This window comes from Vicia villosa, linkage group LG3 (assembly GCF_029867415.1).
Source record: "Vicia villosa cultivar HV-30 ecotype Madison, WI linkage group LG3, Vvil1.0, whole genome shotgun sequence".
Taxonomy (NCBI): domain Eukaryota; kingdom Viridiplantae; phylum Streptophyta; class Magnoliopsida; order Fabales; family Fabaceae; genus Vicia; species Vicia villosa.
The window spans coordinates 58,825,037-58,848,746 of record NC_081182.1 but is presented as its reverse complement, the minus strand read 5'-3'; the positions used below and the strand labels follow the sequence as shown (position 1 = coordinate 58,848,746).

The 23,710-nt window shown below is 30.6% G+C and overlaps 1 protein-coding gene across 1 annotated transcript; it reads left to right on the top strand.

The window, feature by feature from the left end:
• The first annotated feature begins 8,454 nt into the window (after positions 1-8,454).
• Positions 8,455-8,841, top strand: LOC131658152 (uncharacterized). The gene has a single exon (XM_058927481.1). The coding sequence runs from the start codon at positions 8,455-8,457 to the stop codon at positions 8,839-8,841; it is 387 nt and encodes a 128-aa protein (XP_058783464.1).
• The last annotated feature ends 14,869 nt before the right edge of the window (positions 8,842-23,710 follow it).

Genomic DNA, 23,710 nt, shown 5'->3' with positions numbered 1-23,710 from the left:
GAAGGTTTTTGATATTCTTGGCTAGTTGGTTTTTCATTTTTGAACTCTTATAAATTTTCAAGAGATTTAGATTTATGTTTCATTAGATACACATAACCATACCTACTATAATCGTTTGTAAATGTGATGAAGTACTAAAAAACTCCTCTGAATGGTGTGTTAAATGTACAACATACATCAGTATGTATGAGAACCAAAAGATTAATAGCCCTTTCACCTTTTCTTGTGAATGGAGACTTTATCATTTTTCTATTTAAACAATATTTGCACATCTTATATGATTCATAATCAAAAGAGTCCAATAGTACATCTTTATGGAGTTTGGAAATGTGTTTCTCATTTATGTGGCTTAAGAGACAACGCCAAAGGTAAGTTGGATTTAACTCGTTATGTTTTATCCTTTTAGTATTAGTGTTATAAAATGACATTTCAAGATCAAGGACATACATTTAATTGTTCATTTGTGCGCCAGCATAAAATACATCATTCAAATAAATAAAGCAACAATTGTTCTTTATTATGAATGAAAAATCAAACTTGTCCAAACAAGAAACAAAAATAATATTCATGATAATTCCAGGTACATAATAATGGTTCTTTAACTGAATTATTAAACCACTAGTAAAAGTCAATACATAAGTACATACAGTTAAAGCAACAACCTTTACTCCATTGCCAACTCGTAGATAAACTTTACCTTTTTTCTAATTCTATACTCCTTTTTAGCCCCTTCACATTAGTACCAATGTGAGAACCACATACAATATCCAATACCCACGATGAAGAAGTAGACAAATTTATATCTATAACAAAAATACCTGAAGTTGAAGTCTCTACTCCATTCTTCTTATTTTCCAAATACTTTGGGTAAAGTTTCTCCCAGTGTCCGATCTTACCGCAATAGAAGAAATTGCCCCACCTTTATTATACCTCCATCGGGGTTCAATGCATGAACAATAGGTTTGGGGCTGGCAATTTCCCAACCTTTCCCCTTATCGACTTGTTTGGTGGGCCTGACAATCATGTTCAAAATGTGATTCAAATCATAAACTTGTGAAAAAAAATGGGATTTGCAACTAGAGTGCTTGATTCAAATCATAAATTAAACCTTATTCGAATAAAAAACTCTTGTGACTTGTATCAAGTGCTAACCATGAGTCGAATAATGTGTCTCAGTGAAGTCATATTTGGGCTATACTCTTCTTGATTAGAATCAGTAACTTAACTTGATTTGAATTGTGATATCTTGTGATTTGAATAACGACTTCCTCTTGACTCGAATCATGACTTCACAAAACCCATTTTCCATCTTAGATTTAAATAGTTGTGATAAAATGGTGAAACTTATTGTTGAGACAAAATCACAGTTTGTCTTCTCTTCTTAAGTGTGTATACTCTTAGCACCTTTAATCTTTATCTTCTTCTCAAGAATAACTTCCTGAATGTGAATTCATGTCAAATTCATTTTCTATTTTTGTTACATCTTGTTCTTGTGCAATTTGTTAGTCTGTTGAATAAATTAGAGAGAGTGAGTTGATTAATCTTGTTGTGTTTTTCATGATTATTTAAGCTTATGATAAAAATCAAGAACCAATATCTATTTACCCAGGGCCGGTCCTTACTTTTTAGAGGCCCGGAGCTAGTAATAAAAATAGGCCCCTTATAAAAAATCAAAAATAAATCTTGAATTTTGTTCATATAATAAGTTTTTAAATGTTTAATTATGAAAACAAAAATAGACCCCTAATAAAAAATTTAAAAATTAATCTTGAATTTTGGTCATATAATAAGTTTTTAAATGTTTTATGAAAACAAAATTATTTAAACTTTACATTAAAGACATGACCGTCTTATACATTTTAGAAGCTCGATTCTAATTTTAAAAATTAATCCCTAAAAAAATAGAGTGCAAAGAATTTAAAAAGAGATATTTCATTTAAAATGTAAAATAATATTAAAAATTAAATTAAAAAAATGATTTTTTTTTATAAATTTTTATGATAGAATTTGTGTTAAAAAAGTGGATTTAAAAGAATGATGTTAGTGGATAGTTACACCATTAATTATTTTGCACTTGGAATTGTATTGTTGTAACATTAATATAAAAGAATAAAAGAATGATGTTAGTGGATAGTTACACCATTAATTTTGTTTGAAAGGCCAAAAGCAAATTTATTAAAAGAGCAGCATAAGATATGCTGAGAGAAAAATTACACCAGAACAGTAGTAATATCCACACTCCCACAGCACCGCAATCAATGTTACAAGAAAATCTAAGACATTAGCCAGCCCCATGACACAACCAACACATGACCACAACTTGATTTTTTAATCTCCCAATTTTGAACCCACCCCCCAGGCTGAAGCAAAACCTGCTACAAAGGCAGTCACAGAATGACACAAAAACCACAACAGATGTCAAGTAAAAAATACGATCCCGCAACATCAATAACTAACACTACGACGAGTCTCACTGCACGTCCCTACACCACCACGAACCAGTTACACCATTAATTATTTTGCAATTAAAATTAGTGGCCGAGTGGGCTGTGCTTTGAATTTCCATATGGCAAGGGTTCACTTCTCGTTGGCTAAATATCTTTATTTTGTTAATTTGCTTTTGTAATAAAACATTAAAATAATACTTGCCTTATTCAAGTATCGAGCTTGTAACCTACAAATTGGTTAGCGCCAAAGTGTTTTCCCTAGGACAATACTGCAATACCTTACTAACATTGAACAAATAATATATATATATATATATATATATATATATATATATATATATATATATATATATATATATATATATATACATAATTATATATAATCAAATTACTAAAACCCATAATCTAAATTTTTGAGGCCCATATTTTTTGAGACCCTGGGCTGTAGGTATGGTTGCCCTGACCCAGGGTCGGCCCTATATTTATCCAAAAAATTGAGAGAACCATGTGTGTCAGTGTGTGTTATTATTATTCATTCACATTCATGTAATCCCTTGACTAACACCTTGTGTTTTAGAGTGTTTGCTTCAACAAATGAAATTAGTTTGAGTGTCTTCTTTAACAGAGAAAATTATCGTTTGATAGTTCGTTGTAACCAAAATAATTGTATCAAACTTATCATCATAGTGGAAGACCGTGATTATTTTCCATTGGTTGCTAACACCATTGAAGTGGAGTAGGCAAAGGTAGGGCGAACACTGAACCACTATATATTCTGTGTATCTTTTCTTTTTCCCTTATCTCCATTTAGTTTTATAGCATTCATAATATTTGCTATTGCATTAGTGCATTATTGCATTGAGTGTATGACATATAAGTTACACTTTGCTTATAGACATTTAACGTATAAGCTTAGGCCTGTGGTGTATTAATCTTACTGAATTATTATAAAGTCAATTATGTCTTGATAGATCATCTATGTAAAGAGTTTTTAATCTCTCTGTTTAAAGCGGCCTTGGTTGTCTTGTGATTGAATTTCATTAGAAACAATCAAATACTTAGTAACATCACATATTATTTCAGTTGGTTCAATTCATTCAGATGCTTTCAAGCTCTCTTGTTTTTGTGATTTTCTTCCGCACTTCTTAAAATCTTTGATTTCGTATATGGGACCTAAAATGTTTTTGAAATAGTTTTAAAGTGAAAGGGGCAATTCAACCCCCTTCTAGATCTCTTTGTGTCAATATTCTCACCCGACATTAACCACTTTGCTTCAAGCATTATGATGTAAAACTTGTATGCAAACTTCACAAAGTCTTCTATGGCCTCAAGAAAGCCGAGCGTGCCTGATATGAAAAATTGACCTATGCTCTTCTCAAATCCGGTCTCTTGCATAATAAGTGGGATCATTCTTTATTCGTATACTCACATCATGGCATTATCATGTATACCTTAGTCTATATGGATGATATATTGTTTACAAGATCCTCTTCCACTTTAATACATAAACTAATTGGATAGTGTTTTTGTCCTCTCTTATTGGATATGGAAGACAAAACCAGGGCTGTCTCAAACTATTTGGAGGCTCTGTTCTAATTTTAAAAATTGGCCATAATAATGTAAATAAATAAAAAAAGTCTTATTTTATTAAAATGATAAATAATATTAATATTCCGGAAAAAATTGTATAAATATTTTAAATAAAATTTAATTTATTAAAAATATTTTTGTATTTTTCATGTGAACTTGTGAAGTTTGTTTGTTAAGAGAACTAGTTCATTGAATGGTTATCACAATATTAATAGAAAAGTATTTTAATTTATAAATGACAAAAAATTAAAATTATAAAATATGAGAATATGTTTCATCCCTTTCATATCTTACAATCATTAGATTAATTATAATCTTGTGTCAATTCATATTGATAAAATAAATATTTAAAAAAAATTATTTTAAAACTATTTTTAAAATTATGACACCTTAAAATTTACATTGTCTTATGAGTTTTAATATTTCATTAGAATTTACATTGTATTTCAAATTTTAAAATATTATTTAAAAATTGAAATTTAACAATATATCAATCTATAAAAAACTAATAGATTAAACAATATATAATAGTATATTATATTTCATCATAATTGTTTTGATGATAATTCTAAAACAAATTTTAAAAAAAAATGATAGGGGAATTATGGATTGATAGGTTGATGCTATTATATTTATTATACCTGGAAAATAATATAATTGGATGTTGTTGATACAGTGTTAGATATGATTTAAGGAAATTTCTTTACCCACCTCCCTACTTTCTTGATCACCTCTGACGAAATTCCCAAAATGCCCCCTGTTTCAGAAATGCATTTCCGAAATCACTTATTTTATGAGAAAAAATGTGATTTCGGAAATGTACTTCCGAAAACAAGAAAAAAAGGTGTTTTCGGAGATGCACTTCCGAAAACACGAAAAAAAAGGTGTTTTCGGAGATGCACTTCTGAAAACACCCCTTGAGGGATGTCTTCGGAGATGCATATCCGAAATATTCCAATTTTTGGTCTTGGAATGTTTCAGATATACACTTCCGAAAAAATACAATAATTATTTAAAAATTGAAATCAAGGTGAATCAATACAATTAATAGGGTATAAAATCAAGATGAATCAATAAAATAAGGTGAATCAATAAAATCATGGTGAATCAAAATTTCCTAAACAATTTTAAAGTTAAAAGTTATTTTACTAACTTATATAAATTAAAAACATTCTAATTTCATAAGTAAAATTTGAATTATATAAAATTAAATATAAAATTTATTCATTAAATAAAATTTAGACAAAATATTTTTTACATTTTTTTAAACTAAATGAAAAATTATATTATTGGTATTTTCGTTAAATATTTTTAAATAAGGTAAAATCTTTTTTTAATTTCGTTAAACAAAATATTTTTAAACTAAATGAAAATCTTTTTTTTCATTAAATAAATAAGGTAAAATTAGTTTTAAATAATCAAATTTCTATTTCACGTATTTCTCTCATTCATATTATATGCGTATTTTCGATAATTACTTAATTTGTTACCAATAAAATAATAATATCTTATATTAAAATAAAATATCTCAAATCATTTTATTCATACTTATATGCACACATCAAATTAAATTCTTCTAATATAATATATTATTATATGCCCCCACATTAAAATATATTTCAAGCAAATTAAAAAGGAACATATCAATATCAGTATATTATATAATTCCAAAAATTTTGTTTATAACAAAATATTTCTTAACTCCACAATCTTAACTCAAATAATTATATTCTAAATAATATTAGAATTTAGTTAATTGATATTAATATGAATCAATTGCAATAAATAGCATCATCTAACTTATACGAATATACTATTTAAGGATATAATAAAGCAAAACTCTTTAATATTAAAAAGACATGTTTTTTGCTTTTAGTACATGTCTTAGCCAATAATATATCATTAATGGATTTATATAAATTTAATATCAATTTAGTAAAACTAAATGATAAATTTTAAAATATGAATTAAAATAGAAATATATAATTATTATTATTCATAACTCTTAAATTATAGTAAAATATATAATTATTATTATTCATAACTCATAAATTATATTATATTATATCAAATTTATGATATGTGAATTAATTAATATCCCAAAATTTTTAATTTTGGGAGGTTTTTTCGGAGATGCATCAAAATCCCAATTTTTGGAATTTTTTCGGAGATACATCTCCGAAGTCTGAAAAAATATTACCAGGGATCGAACCACCATCCCATCCCATTGTTAAAAATTTCAGCTCATTTCCGCTACGCAGAACAAAGTTTGTTATATATTTCATACGACAGATATATATACAATACTTAAATGTTTTTTATTCATAAAAAAAATGAGGCCCCCATATTTCAGAGGCCCTGTGCGACGGGCCTGTTGCACGGGCCCAAAACCAGCTCTGGGCAAAACTTGCATAAAGAAGCGTATATTTATTTTGTTTTACATGTTACATGGTTTTTCTTAAAGTCTTTTCCTCAACTTTGAGAAAACTTCATCATTTACATAAAGTTGATTGGATAAGTATTATGTATACTCAATGTACATATCATATTATTATATTTTTATTGTGTACAAATGTGTCTATTTTTTTAATTCTCAATATTAAGACAAATTAACGTTAATAAGAAAAAAAAGTTACGTGCTTTAAATTAAATTATATTGATATTTTGTCATTTGATTTGACAATGTTATGTGCTTTAAAAATGTTATTGAATTAAATTTTTATTGGTATATGAGAAAAAAAATGTATTGTTGATTGAACTATTTTTATAAATAATGTCAAAATACGGGAAAACAAACTATGATTAATTTAAATTATATTTATAAACAATATTATTTTTATATAAGAAAAAATATACTACTGATTTATGTATTTTTATAAATGATGTCAAAATTTTGATTTTGTTTTATTACTGTATTTCTTGGAAATTCAACTTTGTAACAAATGTGTATATATATATATATATATATATATATATATATATATATATATATATATATATATATATATATATATATATATATATATATATATATATATATATATATATTTTTTTTTTTTTTCATGTTATAAGAGACTACTGCTAAATAAGTACATTTTTTTTAAACTAACCAAAACAAAATGAGAAATTTTGATATTTAGAATTTTCAAATTTGCTTTTTATCCCTTACAAATCACTACATAATCAAAGCATATCAGTCCAAAATAAATGTTCAACATCCTCCATTACTCCATATTTCAACATATTTTCAAAGTCTGTCTTACTAAAGAAATATAACATTTTTATGGCAAACGTAAATTCAACACCCACTTCTCTCTATCAATATCAATTTTAACCTATATTAGATCCTATATTTGATGTTTATGTGAAACATATTTGTCTAACATGCACCATAGATGGAAGTAAGTAGACATAGACATCATAGTCATAAACACTTTAGGAAAAACTGAAGTCACATGGAGCCATTTTCTTTTGGTCATCTAATTTGTTTTTTTATCACCCAATGCTGTCTGAAGTCACATGGAGCCATTTTCTTTTGGTCATCTAATTTGTTTTTTATATCACCCAATGCTGTCTCTAATAAATTGACTCCTTTAGCTATTTGCCTTAGAAGGCAAGAAAAAATAAGGACTTATCAAGTGTCACGTTTCCTGTTGATTAAAAATACTACCACAAAATTTATATTCACATGGATGTAATTTTAAAAGTGTTTTGAGTTCTAACTTTTGAATTTTGTTTACTTAAAATTTAAATACACTAATAACCTAATTAATGAGTTGTACTTTATTTTCATAAACGTTTGAAATTTTAGGGGCATAAGGAAATTCCTATTCATTTGTAATTTAAAATTATAGGAAACTTGCATTATAAATTAGGATATGGTTCTAGGCATTTGATAGCATTTATTTTAGTAGCTTGTAATACTGGATTTTAATAATAGCTCAATAGCAAATATATACTGCTCTTTGCTATTATTGGACCTCTGTCCATGTAATATGTAATATGGGAGAATTTTAAATGCCACCCCAAAATTTTACCTTACTCCCTCCATTTTTCATTATTTCAAAAATGTCATCGATAGAATAGAAACAATTTTTCGAACGAAATATTCTTTATGGAAAACCAAATTTTTGATACAGGCTAAATTTTTGGTAGTTTATATAAATATTCGGTAGTGCATTTGAAATTTTTGGCATGGTTAAATTTTTATCAAAAATTTTAAATTTACCATTTTGTACTGGATATTTAGTGGTATAATGAAATTTTCGATAGTGTAATCATTCATAATTTTCCAACGATCAGGATTTTGACGACATATTTGGAGAGTTTTGATTGCACTGACAAATTTGTGTGGTCTAGAATGAATTGCTATTTGAATAATTAGGGGCATATGTTATAGAAAAATACATCTAAAAAAATGTCTCTTCCTCAATTTCTGATTAAGGTGGAAGTGTATATCAACGGAAACAACCCTCATGTTGAATTCAAGCTTCCAGAGGGCGCCACATCTCTCGCCAATTTGACATACAAGTTAAATGAATTACTGTCTGATATTGATAACATAAGAGTGAGAAAGATCGAGTTTCGTGAAGATTGTATTGATAGTAATGGAAGAGTGAAATACAACTTGATTGAGTTGAAGACCGACGAAGATGTCAAGACGATGTGGAAATCATTTCGCCGTAGGATAACTAAAGGTTCAATCGAGTTGGATGCGCATATAATAAGATTCGTCGACGACATAATAAAGATGTTGAAACATCCAGAACCATCGATCTGGAAGTACATAGGTTTTCATGTTTAGTGTTTTTTAATTTATGTTTGTTGCACTGTTTTATGTCGTGTTCATCTTTGAATCATGTAATTCCCAAAATATATTATGCAATAAATAAGTACAGTGATAAGAAGTCTCTATCAAAAAATATATATATACACAGGAAAAATATAATACACATATATAGGTCTCACACGGGCTATGTCGGCTATCCTAGATAATCATATAAAAACCTCACCATCCGGGTTTACCAAATCCGTGAGGTTATCTGCAAGAACGTCAATCAACTAGAGGCTGATATCCTGGTCCCCTACGGGAGGTGGAGGTGGTGGTGGTGACATGTCTTCAGCCTATACCCTAGCACCAGAAGGCCCTAGAACATCAGAAGACCATGCAGTTAGTGGTATGAGGCGAGAGTGTGATATACTGTGATACCACTCAAAGTAACAATCCTCGAACTGTGGTGTCCAGACGACATCATCCATTGTCTGAGCATCAAGCCTCCTAATGCACTTTATAACACCACTATGAACCGCCTGATTAGCTTTCCATCTCCTTGTTAGTGGAGTACTCGATGAGACTCATTGCTGTCTCGTATCACAGATGTGGGGAAATGCTCATATATCCAACACTAAATAAATAAAAAATGATTAATACGACATCCAACAAATAACTAATAGACTCAAATTACAAAGTAAAAATAAAAAAAAGAAATATTAGTATACTTGTAATTGGCTCAAATAATCAGCTAGCTGCTTGGTCGCATGATGAAAAGCAACTCTAAGTGTCGTGTAGAGCATAGCCAACACCGCCACTCCCCAAGCCCGATTTGGAATGTCTAGGCTACTGAACAGCTAAAGGTTGCGAGCATCTATATAAACATCTGACTTGTCTGCGACTGCAAAGAGAGTACATGCCATTAGAAGTAGCATATGCGCTCTTGCGGCAACCTCGTATCTCTGGGCCTGAACGTGCTCCTCCTGCCAAGACATGCAAAGGTGCAAGCCTCTATTAAATACAAAATCATCAAGCACCACATCCTCATCAACCTCCAGATCCTATACAACCTATGTCAACGCCAACACTTGGTTAATATGAGGACTAGTGAAGAATGTACCAGCGACGGGAAGATGAAACAACGAGGAAACATCATCATATGTGATAGTCATCTCCCCAAATAGAATATGAAAGGACGATGTCTCAGGGTGCCATCGCTCAACAAAATCTGACAGGAGGGAGGCGTCGAGCATGGCAAGTGAGCACTCGGAGAACTCCAACAGGCTAAACTCATTAACAATACGCGTAACCTGCCCAGGCATCGGCCCCTCTGGTAAGTTCTCCAACTTCGAGCCATGGGATGTGACCTTTAGCGTTGGACGCTCCTGTAAGAAACAAAGTTAAAAAAAGAATCAATAAACTTTCAGATAGTCAATCGAGCCATAACAAATAATTTTCAATAAAAAATATAACATATATACCTCGCTTTGCCATATTCGGAATGCGACATGGTTAGCTTACCCTGTGAGCATGGACCTGTCAGTAGGTCCTCTTAGAAAGGCTCCACCAATATGAACTGATGGCTCTTTAGACGCACGTATTATAACACCCCATTTCTACCCGCGAATAATATTAAAATCAGAGTCACAACACAAATATGATGCCACATTTTTCAACTTAAAACGTCAACATATAATAATCGCATACGTTACAGATACATAACACATTAAAACTTAGATGAACCAATAACAACAACTTTTAATCTTCAAAATAAAATAACTTTTAAATTACCACGCAGCGGATTCATAAATTTCAACTCGAAAACATAACGTCGTTGTTCAACATAAACGACTCCAAAACAACAATGTATTTAATAAAATTCAACTTAAAATTCAGCAACGGAAATAAAATCAACAATAAAGCAACATGCATTCATCTCCGGAGTGTTACGTATCAGAACGGCCAACACCAGATTCGAACTACTGAAGGTACACAACCTTCACTGTGGATTACTTGCGCGTTACCAACATTGAATTTAAGAATAACTATTGCAGTTGATTTTATTTTCTTAAACTAGAATTTCCAATCCATTCCAACGAATCAATAACCCAATGGCCACACTAGTGTATTGGCTGCTAGTATATATATAGAAATTGTTAACATAAAAACTTAAAGGAATTGACATTTAAATGATTTTAAATAAATTAAAAATAAAAATAGATATATTTTGAGAACATGCAAAAATAAATTTAACAAATACTAAAATACAATTTAAACTTCTAATAACTAATAAATATAAAACTGAGATATAAAATTATGTCAATTGTTTGAATAATAATTCCAATTTTATTATTATTGTTATAAAACTAACTAAAACAATAGAGAGATCAAAGAGAGATAGAGAAGAAAGAGAGCAATATTATCTTATCTTATTTCAAGTGTGCTTTACATTGTAATATGAGTCTCTATTTATAGGACTCAAGAGAGATAGAAAATCATACATATTAAACACATATTAAGTATGGAATAGGAAGATGAAGAACTAGGAGATGGATGGACATCCACTAACATAAATATTCATAACACTCCCCCTTGGATGTCCATTGAGGATATGCCTCGTTAAAACCTTACTAGAAAAAACCCAGTGGGAAAAATTCTAGTGAAGGAAAAAGAGTACAATATCCTTTGAATGTGAATTGCCTCGTTAAAAACCATACCAGGAAAACCCAATGGGACAAAACCATGGTGAAGGAAAAAAGAGTGCAAAACACATGTATTTCTCCCCCTCATGCAGACATTTACATGTGAGACGATATTCTTTGTAGTCATTGCTTAAAATGTCTTCTTCGAAGTGACTTCATGTAGTGGTAATAGGTATGCAGGATTTTATGAAGTTGTTGCCATGATTTGTTTCGTAGATCTCCATGAAATGGTTATACCATCACATGTAAATAAATAACCTCTTTCTGATCTACCATTGTGAGAATCTGACAAGTAACCTACATCTCTAAGATAATGAAGTATATGGTTGACCGCTTTCCAATTTCTTCGTGTAGATGAATAATTCTATCTTACTTATAGATTGACTGCAAATGATATATCATGATGTGTGTATTTAGCAAGGTGCATTAGTACTCCAATTTCACTAAGATATGGTACTTCAGGACCAAGCAATTTTTATCCTTTTCTCGAGGCCTAAAAAGATCTTTCTCCATATCTGATGATCTAACAACCATATTGGAGTAGGCAACATGTGACATTTGTTCATATAGAATCATTTCAACACTTTTCTATATAGCCTTCTTGATGTACAAATATTCTTTTGTCCACATGCTCAATTTGCAAACCTAGACATATTTTGTCTTTTCTAGGTCCTTCATCTCAAACTCTTTATTTAAGCAATTTATAGCTTTTGGAAGCTCTTCAGGAGTTCCAATAATACTTATGTCATCCACATAGACAACTATTATTGCAAATATTTTTCCACATCATTTTATGAAAATAAAAGGACAAATTGATCATACCACATGCGTCTAGATTGTTTCAATCCATAGAGAAACTTGTTCAATTTGATGGAGTGGTTTTCTCGAGATCCAAAATTACGTGCCTTTGGTATATTGAACCCTTCAGGGAGTTTCACGTAAATGTCACTATTAAGTGAACCATATAAATAAGATGTCATAACATTCACCATGTTCAAATTAAGCCCTTCATGTGCTACAAGGCTAATTAAATATAAAAAAATCGATTGAATCCACTACAGGTGGATATGTTTTATCAAAATCAATCTTAGGTATTTGTGAAAATCATTGAGCAATAAATCAAACTTTATATCATTCTTATGTTTCTTTTTCATAAAAATCATTTATATCCAATTGGTTTCACACCTTGAGGTGTTCGGACTACAGGTCCAAAAGTGAATCACTTGTAAAGTGAGTTTAATTCTTCTGTAATTGAATATATTCATTTGGTCAATTCTCACTTAGTCTACAATCTTTAATAGACTTTGACTCATGATCCTCGTTATCATTGATCACTTTTAGCGCTATATTGTATACAAAGACATTGTCAATATTGACTTTATTTAGTTATCTCAATTTCGGTTCCATTGCATTTCATCCATGACATAATTTATTGAGATCTCTTTATTTCATATTTCAAGTACTTGATTTGTTCTTCTGGAACTGAAAATTAAATTAGATCAAAGTGCTCTTAGCATTTTCATATCCTCACTTGGGTCATCTTTAGTTTCTTTTCTTAGTAGAGGACTTTTAACATTGGAACCGACTTTCATACCACGCTTCAGGCGCAGCTACAACTCATTTGCAATATTATATTATCCAATAGGAGAATCCACTTTGAGTGGAGTATTACCAGCTGATAATTTATTTCATAAACTTTGCAAATGAATAATATTTTGAACTTTTGGTTCATATTGATTTGTACGAGGATCAATACAACAATTTATTTTAACTTGTTCATTTGAACTTCTTGTTCATGATTTCAGCTGTTCATTTCCCTCCCCCTAATATTGGGAAAATTAATTTATCAAGTGATAATCAGCCTACTGGGCTGCAATCAAGTATTTGATTATTTGCTCAAATTATATCCTCAAAATTGAGATTCATATTAATTATATTTTTCCAATATTCTTTCATGACTCATCTTAATGTATTATATTGGAGCAATTGGAATATACACAACACATCCAAATGTTCACTAAGATGAGAAATATTAGAATACATTAGGGAGGACTAAGATATAGTATACTGTTGGCTTAATGCGAATAAATATCTTAATATCATACTTTGGGTGTTTCAAATATATAATTTAGAATTGATGATCTCATAAGTATCAACCATATAATTAACTTTAGACGTCTAAAGAATGGATCTTCGGGTCCATTTTCTTTTTATGAACATATATTACATGATATTCAATATCAATTTTAATAATATACATGTGATACTTATACAGGAATTTCTATAAAAAAAGTTAAGAAAACAAGATCTTAGTCTAATTAGGTGAGAAAATAATTTCACAAACTTCTGGTTGTGAATAGAGACATATGCATGATATTTTAGTCGATGCAACAGTTAATGTCATAAAAACGCAATTTCTCAAATTTTTATTTTCTTTTAGAAACACACAAAAATTTAATGGATTGAAGAAACTTATGGTTCTTCAATACAAATTATTCGCATCATATTATATCCGAGATGACCCAACCGGTTTTACCAACGACACATTTAAGTGTAATTTGTAAACTACTAGTTTACAATGACATGTGCTTAAATTGTACTAATATAAGTGTAGTACAAGCCCAAGGAAAAAAAAAACGGTAGCTTTTCTATTATACATTTTATGTCCAAATTCATTTGTGTAATACAAAGATATTCAATACCTCCAATATAATTCAAAACCAATATAATAATAGTATCTCATTATTAAACACTTTAATCAAACACATTCATATGAACATATTATCATATAATTATCAAACAATTACCCCTTATAAAATTAAACATATTTAATCAAACAATATTATATCACTAAAATTATATCGTCATATAATTAATTTGATTTATATCCTTCAGGGATGGATAAGTTCTTCAAAAACTATAAAAATAATTTATTTTTCTATCCTTCAGGGATGCTTGATAAGTTCTTCAGGAACTATAAAAATAATTTGTTATATACAATAATCTAAAAAATATATATAACCATCCTTCTGGGATGCGTTAAAATTATTTGTGTCATTTTTCTAGAATGACAATATTTTAATGAGCATATTACAAGTTATGAATTTTTAGATCGATACAAAAAAAATTATGAAATCCTTCTGGGATTCAATAATATTATAGATGCGACCTTTTAAAGATTATCGAACTTTGAATTCTTCTGAAATTCATCAATTATTGATAAACACAATACTCGATTAAACTCAATCTTTGAATAATAATTTGGAGATAGTTTAATAATAATAATCTTTAGTTCTACAAATATCACATCACAAATTATTTCCATAAACAACAGTCAAGAAAAATTATTCTTTGTGCAATCCTTCAGGGATGCTTGAATATTAAATTAACACTTTTATGTGTTAAAATTCAATTTCGGACAAACATATAGAAATGCTTTAATGTTAAATTCTTCTGGAGTTTAACAAGAATTATCAAAGAAATCTAATATTATTGTACAAGGTAAATAAATTTCTCTATAAAATATATAAAAAATAAACATATTTATATGAAGAAAAAAAATAGTAAAAAAATAATGAATTATATTATATTGGTTCAAATATATTAAGATTAGAAAATAACGTAGAACCTGGCTATATCATGACTCGCGTTGTAGAGTATCGTGCTGATAACGTGTTATAAAACTAACTAAAACAATAGAGAGATCAAAGAGAGATAGAGAAGAAAGAGAGCAATATTATCTTATCTTATTTCAAGTGTGCTTTACATTGTAATATGAGTCTCTATTTATAGGACTCAAGGGAGATAGAAAATCATACATATTAAACACATATTAAGTATGAAATAGGAAGATGAAGAACTAAGAGATGGATGGACATCCACTAACATAAATATTCATAATAATAATAATAATAATAATAATTATTATTATTATTATTATTATTATTATTATTATTATTATTATTATTAATTTTTAAAGTTATGAAATAAGAAAATTAAATTTAAAACATTTGCCGAGGATCCAATTCGTGTTATATATATATATAAAGAGAGACACGCAGGGGCACTTGAAAAAATCACAAATACTCTTCCCCTTAAAAAAACTTTACAACTCATGGAATATCTCCTGAAGATCTTATGTCTTTTTCTTCACTCTATTCCATTTTAAAACTTGTCAAGTTGATTCTTAAGCGTAGAAACCAATCATGTTCCGTATTAGCCTACGACTGTTTCAAACTAAGTGAAGACGCAAAAGTTTTGCTTTTGGTAATGTAAGTGTTTTCACCAATTCCTGACCTAATAACCATGGTTTTTGTGAGAAACCTTAATTCCTCAAGTCCAAGGTTTGGCTTGGTTAAGATAATTCTCGCAAATATATTAGTATTCAGTTTTGCGTCTTCACTTGGTTTGAAACAGCCGTAGGCTAATAGGTAACATGATTTGGAAAGTTTTAAAATGGAATAGAGAAAGAAAGAAGACATAAATAAGATCTTCAGGAGATATTTCATGACTTGGAAAGTTTTTTTAAGGGGAAGAGTATTTGTGATTTTTTCAAGTGCCCCTGCGTGTCTCTCTCTCTCTCTATATATATATATATATATATATATATATATATAACACGATTGTTTTCACCAATTCCTTCAATCACAGGTAGAATCATAAACAGATACAAAATGAGAGAAGATGTGAAAGTTTTCAGTCTTTCTGGAATGGGTTGTAGTGCGAGTCTTTTAGCTGTTGATCTAGTGCAGCAGCTTTTCAAAACACACGCAAATTCCTTGAGAGTTGTTGTTAGCACTCAACAGATCGGTGCCCACTGGTACAATGGCAAAGACAGGACCATGATGCTGAAAAGGTTGAAAAAGAAAGCTTTCTTGAAACTTGAAACGATGGAGAGGACATACTATAGCACTGATGAAGCATATAATTGCTGCTGTATTCGCATGGAAGATGAAGAAGGCATCGAAGGAGCCAGACTAACTAAAAGTCTTGTTAAATTTGCTGGACAAGCTCTAAGGTTAAATTTGGAAGGTCTGGTTCCGAAGATGCTCTAAGATGAAAGATTTATATATCTGATACGAATGTTTGGGCTGATTCAATTGAAAGTTACCCTCTACAGAATAATTCTTTCAAAGAAACATTTAATTGGATTCATGATGACTGTCATGGGTTTGTGAGATTAGATTTCAGTACGATGAAGATTAATTGAAATCATCATCATCATCATCATCATCATCATCCAGAAAGATATAGTTTGATTGGTTAGTTAAGTTTTAAAACATTTTTATAGTATTGTGTTATTTGGCTAAAACCAAGTGTGGTATGGTAGTTTATGTTTAAAGATATTATTATAGGGTGAATTCTTATTTACCCAACTCAAAAAGTTGGGTAAGGTTACCTTTAGTGAAAAATTTCTTGAAAACAACAAACAAATGTATATTTAATAAATAATTAAATGTATAAAAGTTAAATGGTGTTTTATGATTGGCTGAAGGTACACTACCCATCTTTTTGTGATGGGTAGAGAAATTGTCCCCTTATTATAGTATTGTGACCATGTCTGGTGTGTTAATGACCGAAGAAATAAAGTTATGCATTAATATGGGTGTAGTATAATGATTAAAATCTATTATACAGCATTGATTATGGTAGTTTGTTGTCATTTTCTACAACCTAGTTTTGGCTCAAATGAGTAAGTTATTAGATTCCGAATAACTTGGTTGATGCAATATTTCAACAACATCATTAATAATAGTACACATTAAAGGATAACCCAACCACAAGTATCTGTCATACTTTATCTATAAATAACCCAAAATAATGGATGACAAAAGATCATGTGACCATGCAATGTGACTTTAACTACAAGGGACGTTTGCTTGCACTATTATAATAATTTAGAAGAGTTAAATACAGGAGATTGAACACAGTTCGCTCCCTAAAACCGATTCAAATTCAGTCGCACCTCTTAAAGCGGAGGAAATGTACTCGATGGTTGTTCAAGAAGAAAGTAACAATATTGCACTATTACATAAACCTAGAATTAGCTCTTAACTTTAAAAATATAATACTCTGATTTATGCTTATGATACAAGAAGGATCTTAGAGTTTGTACTCGTTGCAATAGAAATGGCCACACTATAGATGTCTGCTACATAAAGCATTGATTCCCTCCATATTTTGGCAAGAAACAAGTTTCAATAAACTCCAACAATTCCATTGATAGTGATGAGCAAAACCAATCCAATTTTGGAGATGAAGGTTTGGCAAATGCCCAAGCTAGTATTACTCAGGAGCAACAAACTCAACTAATTAACTTGCTTCAACATTTGAATATAATGCATCAGACCCAACCTCCAAATGATTGGCAAAGTTCAAACCAGTTGAATTAATATTTGAGGTGCATCAAATGATTTGGGGACCTTTAGTAGTTAATTCAATTCATGGGAACAACACTACTTTGCTAAATAAAAAAGCACCTTACGATTTTCCCCACAATTCCCTACCTGGCACTAAACTTTCTTGCAAAGCAAGAAAGTCATTATTTCTAGGTTATGCCCTTGGTTTCAAAGGATTTGTTCTATTATACCTCAACTCAATTGAAATATTCATTTCAAGAAATGTAAAATTTCACGAATATATTCTCCCACATCATGATCATTCACCAGTTATTCCTCACAATTGGGAATATTTTAGTGACTTGCATAACAAGTCAAATTCTACTACTTCAACACCTCTTGCACAACCTCTTGATACAACCATCCCAACATCCACTTGTGATAATAACAAAATCACACCTTTCATCATTGAGGAAACACAACCAATAACCACAAATACTGGCCATCCTCCCACAAGAGCATAATTAAGAGTAAAACACCTCATCAATCATCATCGGGTACTCCTTATGCATTGTCTAATTTTCTATCTTATTCTCAATTGTCGTCTCATTGTCATTTTAGTCTTTTATCACTACTAACACTGAACCAAAAACATACAATGAGGCAAGTAAATTTGAGCTGTGATATGAGGAATCAGTTAGTTAAAATTTAAGTTTGTTAGGATATGATTATGAGCTGCCAATTTGAGTGGAACGTGAGTGAGGTTTTTGGTTTTGGAAACAAACTAGTCATGGGCTATTTTGATGGTTATTTGGATGTAAAATGAATTGTTGAACCTAATTGGATTAGGTTATAAAACTGGATAATAAAATAGATTTATAAAAGTGGATATATGAACTCAATAAACAAAATCAAATAGAAAGATGCAATTTCAATTGAAACTTAATTATAAAAATGTAATTTTTTTTTTTTGGATTTAGCCACGATTCCTCCTCCTTAGTAGAAGCTCTTTTTCCACCAGAGTCCAAGTACTTAGTTATAAAAATGCAAATTTAGATTGTAAAAAAATACAAGTTTCTTTATTTGATTAAATGTTAAAATCAACCATAAACTAAAAATCAAATTCAATTACTAATTGAAGATAAAATTCAACTATTAATTATTAATTAAACATGAGTTTAATTATTGATGAAAATGATATGGTTTGGACTTAAAAAACTTTTGAAGTAACAACCCAAAATACTCAAGTTCAACTATGAAATGTGATGTAGATGCAAACATAAGATGAATCCTGGCCATATGACATGGCTATGATGCAACAATGTAAATGAATGAATGAAAAATTTAGGGGGGAAATTAGGGTGCATGAATCTTTACCATCCAAATGGAGATTTCTTTTTTTTTGGTGTACAACTGTCTATGCTATGAATACTTTGGATAAAATGAGGAAACTTTGGAAGGATACTTTGCAGGGTGATTGGTTTATAATGGGAGATTTCAACAATGTTTTCCAAGCCCAAGACAGATTAGGAGGGAAACCTATTAAGGAATGAGAGTTCATAAACCTTGTAAAATGATGGAGAAAACATATTTGATGGAAAAAGACAGTGTTAGAGACCATTTTACCTGGTTCAACAAACACTTCAAAGGCCCTATTTATTGGAGGATTGACATAATTTTAGGTAACCTTTCTTAGCATACAAATAACTTAAACATGGGGCTCAAAATCATGGAAGCAGGTGTCTTAGACCATGCTTTACTTTGTTAAGAAGACCTGATCTTGATTATGCCTAGAAGATATTTCATGTTCTAGAACATTGTGACAAATACTGATGGTTTCCTAGAGGCTATGAACAAAAATTGGAGACAACCATGTTTGCAGTGTGGAGGAAGCTGCATAGATTGCAAAATGTGATCAATGAGATAAGTAAGCCTTTCAAAGGCATAAAGTCCCAACTTGAAAAATCCAGAGAGACCTTGATAAAAGCCCAAGAAGAGTTGAATCTGGACAAAATGAACACAAATCTTATTGAGAAAACCAAAGAATATTCTTTGAAGTTATGATGTTAAGCAATATTGAGGAACAACTTTTGAAGCAAAGAGCTAAAGTGGATTGGCTTAAACTAGTGGATTGGCTCAAACAAAAAAAATCAACATCGTATCCATGGCTAAAGAGAATGGGACTACTCTCACTAAACAAGAGGAGTTTGAAGATGAAATCCTGAATTTCTATGAGAAGATTGTGGGCTTGAAAATTGAAAAGCTTAAAGGGATCAACATTGTGGCTATGAGGCAAGGAAACCAAATCACTAAGGGACAGAGTAACTTAGTAACTTCCTGACTGCTCCTATAAATTCCAAAGAGATTAAAACTGCCCTGAACAACATCAGTGATATAGCATCTTGGGAATTATTCAATAGGACATAATCAGTGCAGTGAGGGAGTTCTTTGAGAAGGGGAAATTGTATCAAGCTGTTAACTGCATCATAGTTTTCTCATTCCCAAAGTTACAAATTCTACAATGGTGAAAGAGTTCAGACCAATTTCTTGTTGCTCAATTATCTATAAGAAAACATCAAAGATTATGACATCTAGATTGAGTAAGATGCTTATAAGTATAATAGATGTCATACAGGCTGCTTTTATTCCAGGGCTTCACATCCATGACCATATTCTCCTTGCATATGAGCTAATCAAGGTTATAATACAAAAAATGGGCCTCCCAAATGTAACTTGCAAATGGACCATCAAAAGGCCTATGATACAGTTGAATGGTATGTCCTTGAAGCTATCCTCAGAAAATTGAATTTTCCTCAACAATTCATCAGGCGGATCATGTTATCAGTCACTATAGTGTCGTACATATATAAGATCAATGAGGAGCATACCAAAATTATCAAGGCCAAGAGAAGCTTGATACAAGGGGATCCACTTTCCCCTTGTTATTTGTCATTGTAATGGAGTACTTACATAGGTTGACGCAAACTCTACAATACAATCACAATTTTACTGGTAGAGCTCAGCTTATAAAAAGTGTTCTTTTTGTCATTGCCTATTACTGGATGAAGTGTATACCTATCCCAAAGAAAATTATCAAGGATGTTGAAGCTATTTGTAGGTCCTATTTGTGGTCTAGTTCACATAAAATCTCTAGAAAGTCTCCTATATCCTGGAAGAGAGTGTGTACCCCAAGGAAACAACGGGGCATGAACATTATTGCCCTTGATGATTGGAACAAAGCTAGCCTCGTGAAGCTACTGTGGAACTTATATGGTAAAGCTGATAACCTCTGAGTTAAATGGTTACATTACATGCCTGCTAAATAAAGGGATGAACATAATGGATGTGCCTTGAAGAATTCGTGCTCTTGGATCCTCAAGGAAATCCTAAAACAGAGAAATAGAACACATCAAAACCAGACTTGGTGGCAACTTATGCAAAAAGAAAAATTCAAAAAAAGTCTGATGTACAATGAGTTAAAGGAGCAGCACCAAACTGTTAGATGGGAGAAAACTTTGAATGAAAACTCAGCTAGGCCCCGTGCCTTATTCATTTTGTGGGTAGCTTGTCATAACAGACTTGCTACACTAGACATGTTATTCCAATCTGGCCTATTTGACAACAACTTGTATGTATTCTGCAGGCAAAATGAGTCGATAAGACATATGTTGTTCGATTGCACAATGATGAAAGACATATGGCATTATGTGCTAAACTAGATGATATTGGACACGCACCAAGGAGCTAGTCTGAAGAGTTAAACTGGATGTTTAACAATAGCAAGGGAAAAGAGTGGAAAACTTCCATCTTAAAATGCGCGATTGAAGAGACAATTTATGAGATGTGAAAGTTTAGGAATAATTGCTATTTTGGTAAAAGTATTTTGAGTCAAATAGTAGGTCCTAAAATAATTGATTGAATTGTGTATAGAACTTGGATGAGGTTGGCATATCAATAGGGTAAAGATGTCCTAGAAGCTTGGTGGCTGGATCCATTTAGATCGCCTGGTTTTGTTTTTTTAATAAATTCTCCTTTATTACAAAAAATAAATAATTAATAGTATCATTAAAAAAAGTAAACAATAAAAAATATTAATGTTTATTAATGTTTTTAATATTATAATTTGTATATTGTCTTAACAATCATGCATACAAAAATTTATACCAAAAGTTATAGAAATTGGATAATTGTAGATATAAAATTTTAAAAAGTATATGGGCATAGGCCCTCTCTTTCAACAAAAATTAAGTAAAAAAAGTATATTAACTATTAGTATAAGCTTATTATAAAAAGTATCAAATATTTTGAAACTTAATAATAATTCAAAATTCAATAATTATTAATTCGACAATTGTGTTAATGAAATTCAATGTTTACAAATAAAAATAACTATAATAAGACTCATTCATTGAGTAAGAGAATAAAAAATATATATAGTTTCTAAAATTAAAAAGTAATAATCTTATAAAGACTAAAATACATTCATCCTCCCTTTATTTCTATATGCTTCTTACCAAACACTAAATCTCAAAACTCCTGCTTTCACAAATTGGCCCTTTATTGGAATGTTACCAAAGCTCCTTTGGAACGCTTCACGTATTCATGAATTTTCTGTTGAATTTTTTAATGCAAAACGTGGCACAGTTGAGTTCATAGGACCTTGGTTTACCAATATGAATAGTGTAATCACAATGGATCCAATCACTACAACGCGGAAGGGCTTTAAAATCGCTTTTTTTGGGCTACTAAAGCGCTTTAAAGCTTGCGCTGCCGTAGGTAACGAAAGCGCTTTTGAAAGCGCTCTGGTAGCCCCTCCTATAAGAGCGTTTTTTCCAGAAAAAGCGCTCTGGTAGCCCCTCATATAAGAGCGTTTTTTCCAGAAAAAGCGCTCTGGTAGCCCCCCCTATAAGAGCGCTTTTTCCAGAAAAGCGCTCTGGTAGCCCCCTCTATAAGAGCGCTTTTCCAGAAAAAGCGCTCCCCCCTATAAGAGCGCTTTTTCTGGAAAAAACGCTCTGGTAGCCCCCCTATAAGAGTGCTTTTCCAAAAGCGCTTTCGTAGGTTGCGTTTTTTTTTTTTTTTTATGTTTTTTTTTTAATCTTAGGCAGCGCTTTTAGTAACAAAGCGCTTTAGTAGGTGGCCCTATAAGAGCGTTTTTTAAAAGCGCTGTCGTTGCTAAATGAGGTATTTTAAAGTGCAACCTGTACTAATTTCAGCCTCCCAGTTCGACCTGTAATATTTTCGACCTGTAATATATTTTCAACCTGTAATATATTTTCGACGATATATTTTCAACCATAAGTAGGACAATATATATATACTAATATAATACCATTATAATATCCAAAATTATATATATACATCATTATAGTTCCTGTCAAACAAACTAAATCATGTAATGTATGAATACAGAAAGTTTCACATGTAACTAACTCATGTCAAACAAACTAAATCAGTAACATCAACAATATTATACTTCAAATATTGGCAACAGTATGAACAAAGTTAGTAACCATCCTAGAGTACTATAATATTATACTTCAAATCGACACAAATCCTACATGAATAGTTGCTGAATATAAAATTGACACAAATCCTCTTTGATTTCTTCCAACTTAAGTCTCGTGTAAGAAGCAGCATGGAATTTGTCAAAGTACTACAGAACAAAAACATAATATGAATGATTTAGTTAAATGTAATAAATTATAAGAAATTATCTTAAGTTATAAATTCATACCGTGATTGGAATCTCTAATTGATTCGCTTGAATGATTTCTTTCATAAACCTCAAAACATAGTATCCGCAATCTGAACTGTTTCGCTGTATCGGACACTACATAGAAAAACAAATAAGATTTTATAGTT

Coding starts and splice junctions, on each gene's coding strand:
- LOC131658152 (XM_058927481.1), top strand. CDS start 8,455: ATGTCTCTTCCTCAATTTCTGATTAAGGTGGAAGTGTATATCAACGGA.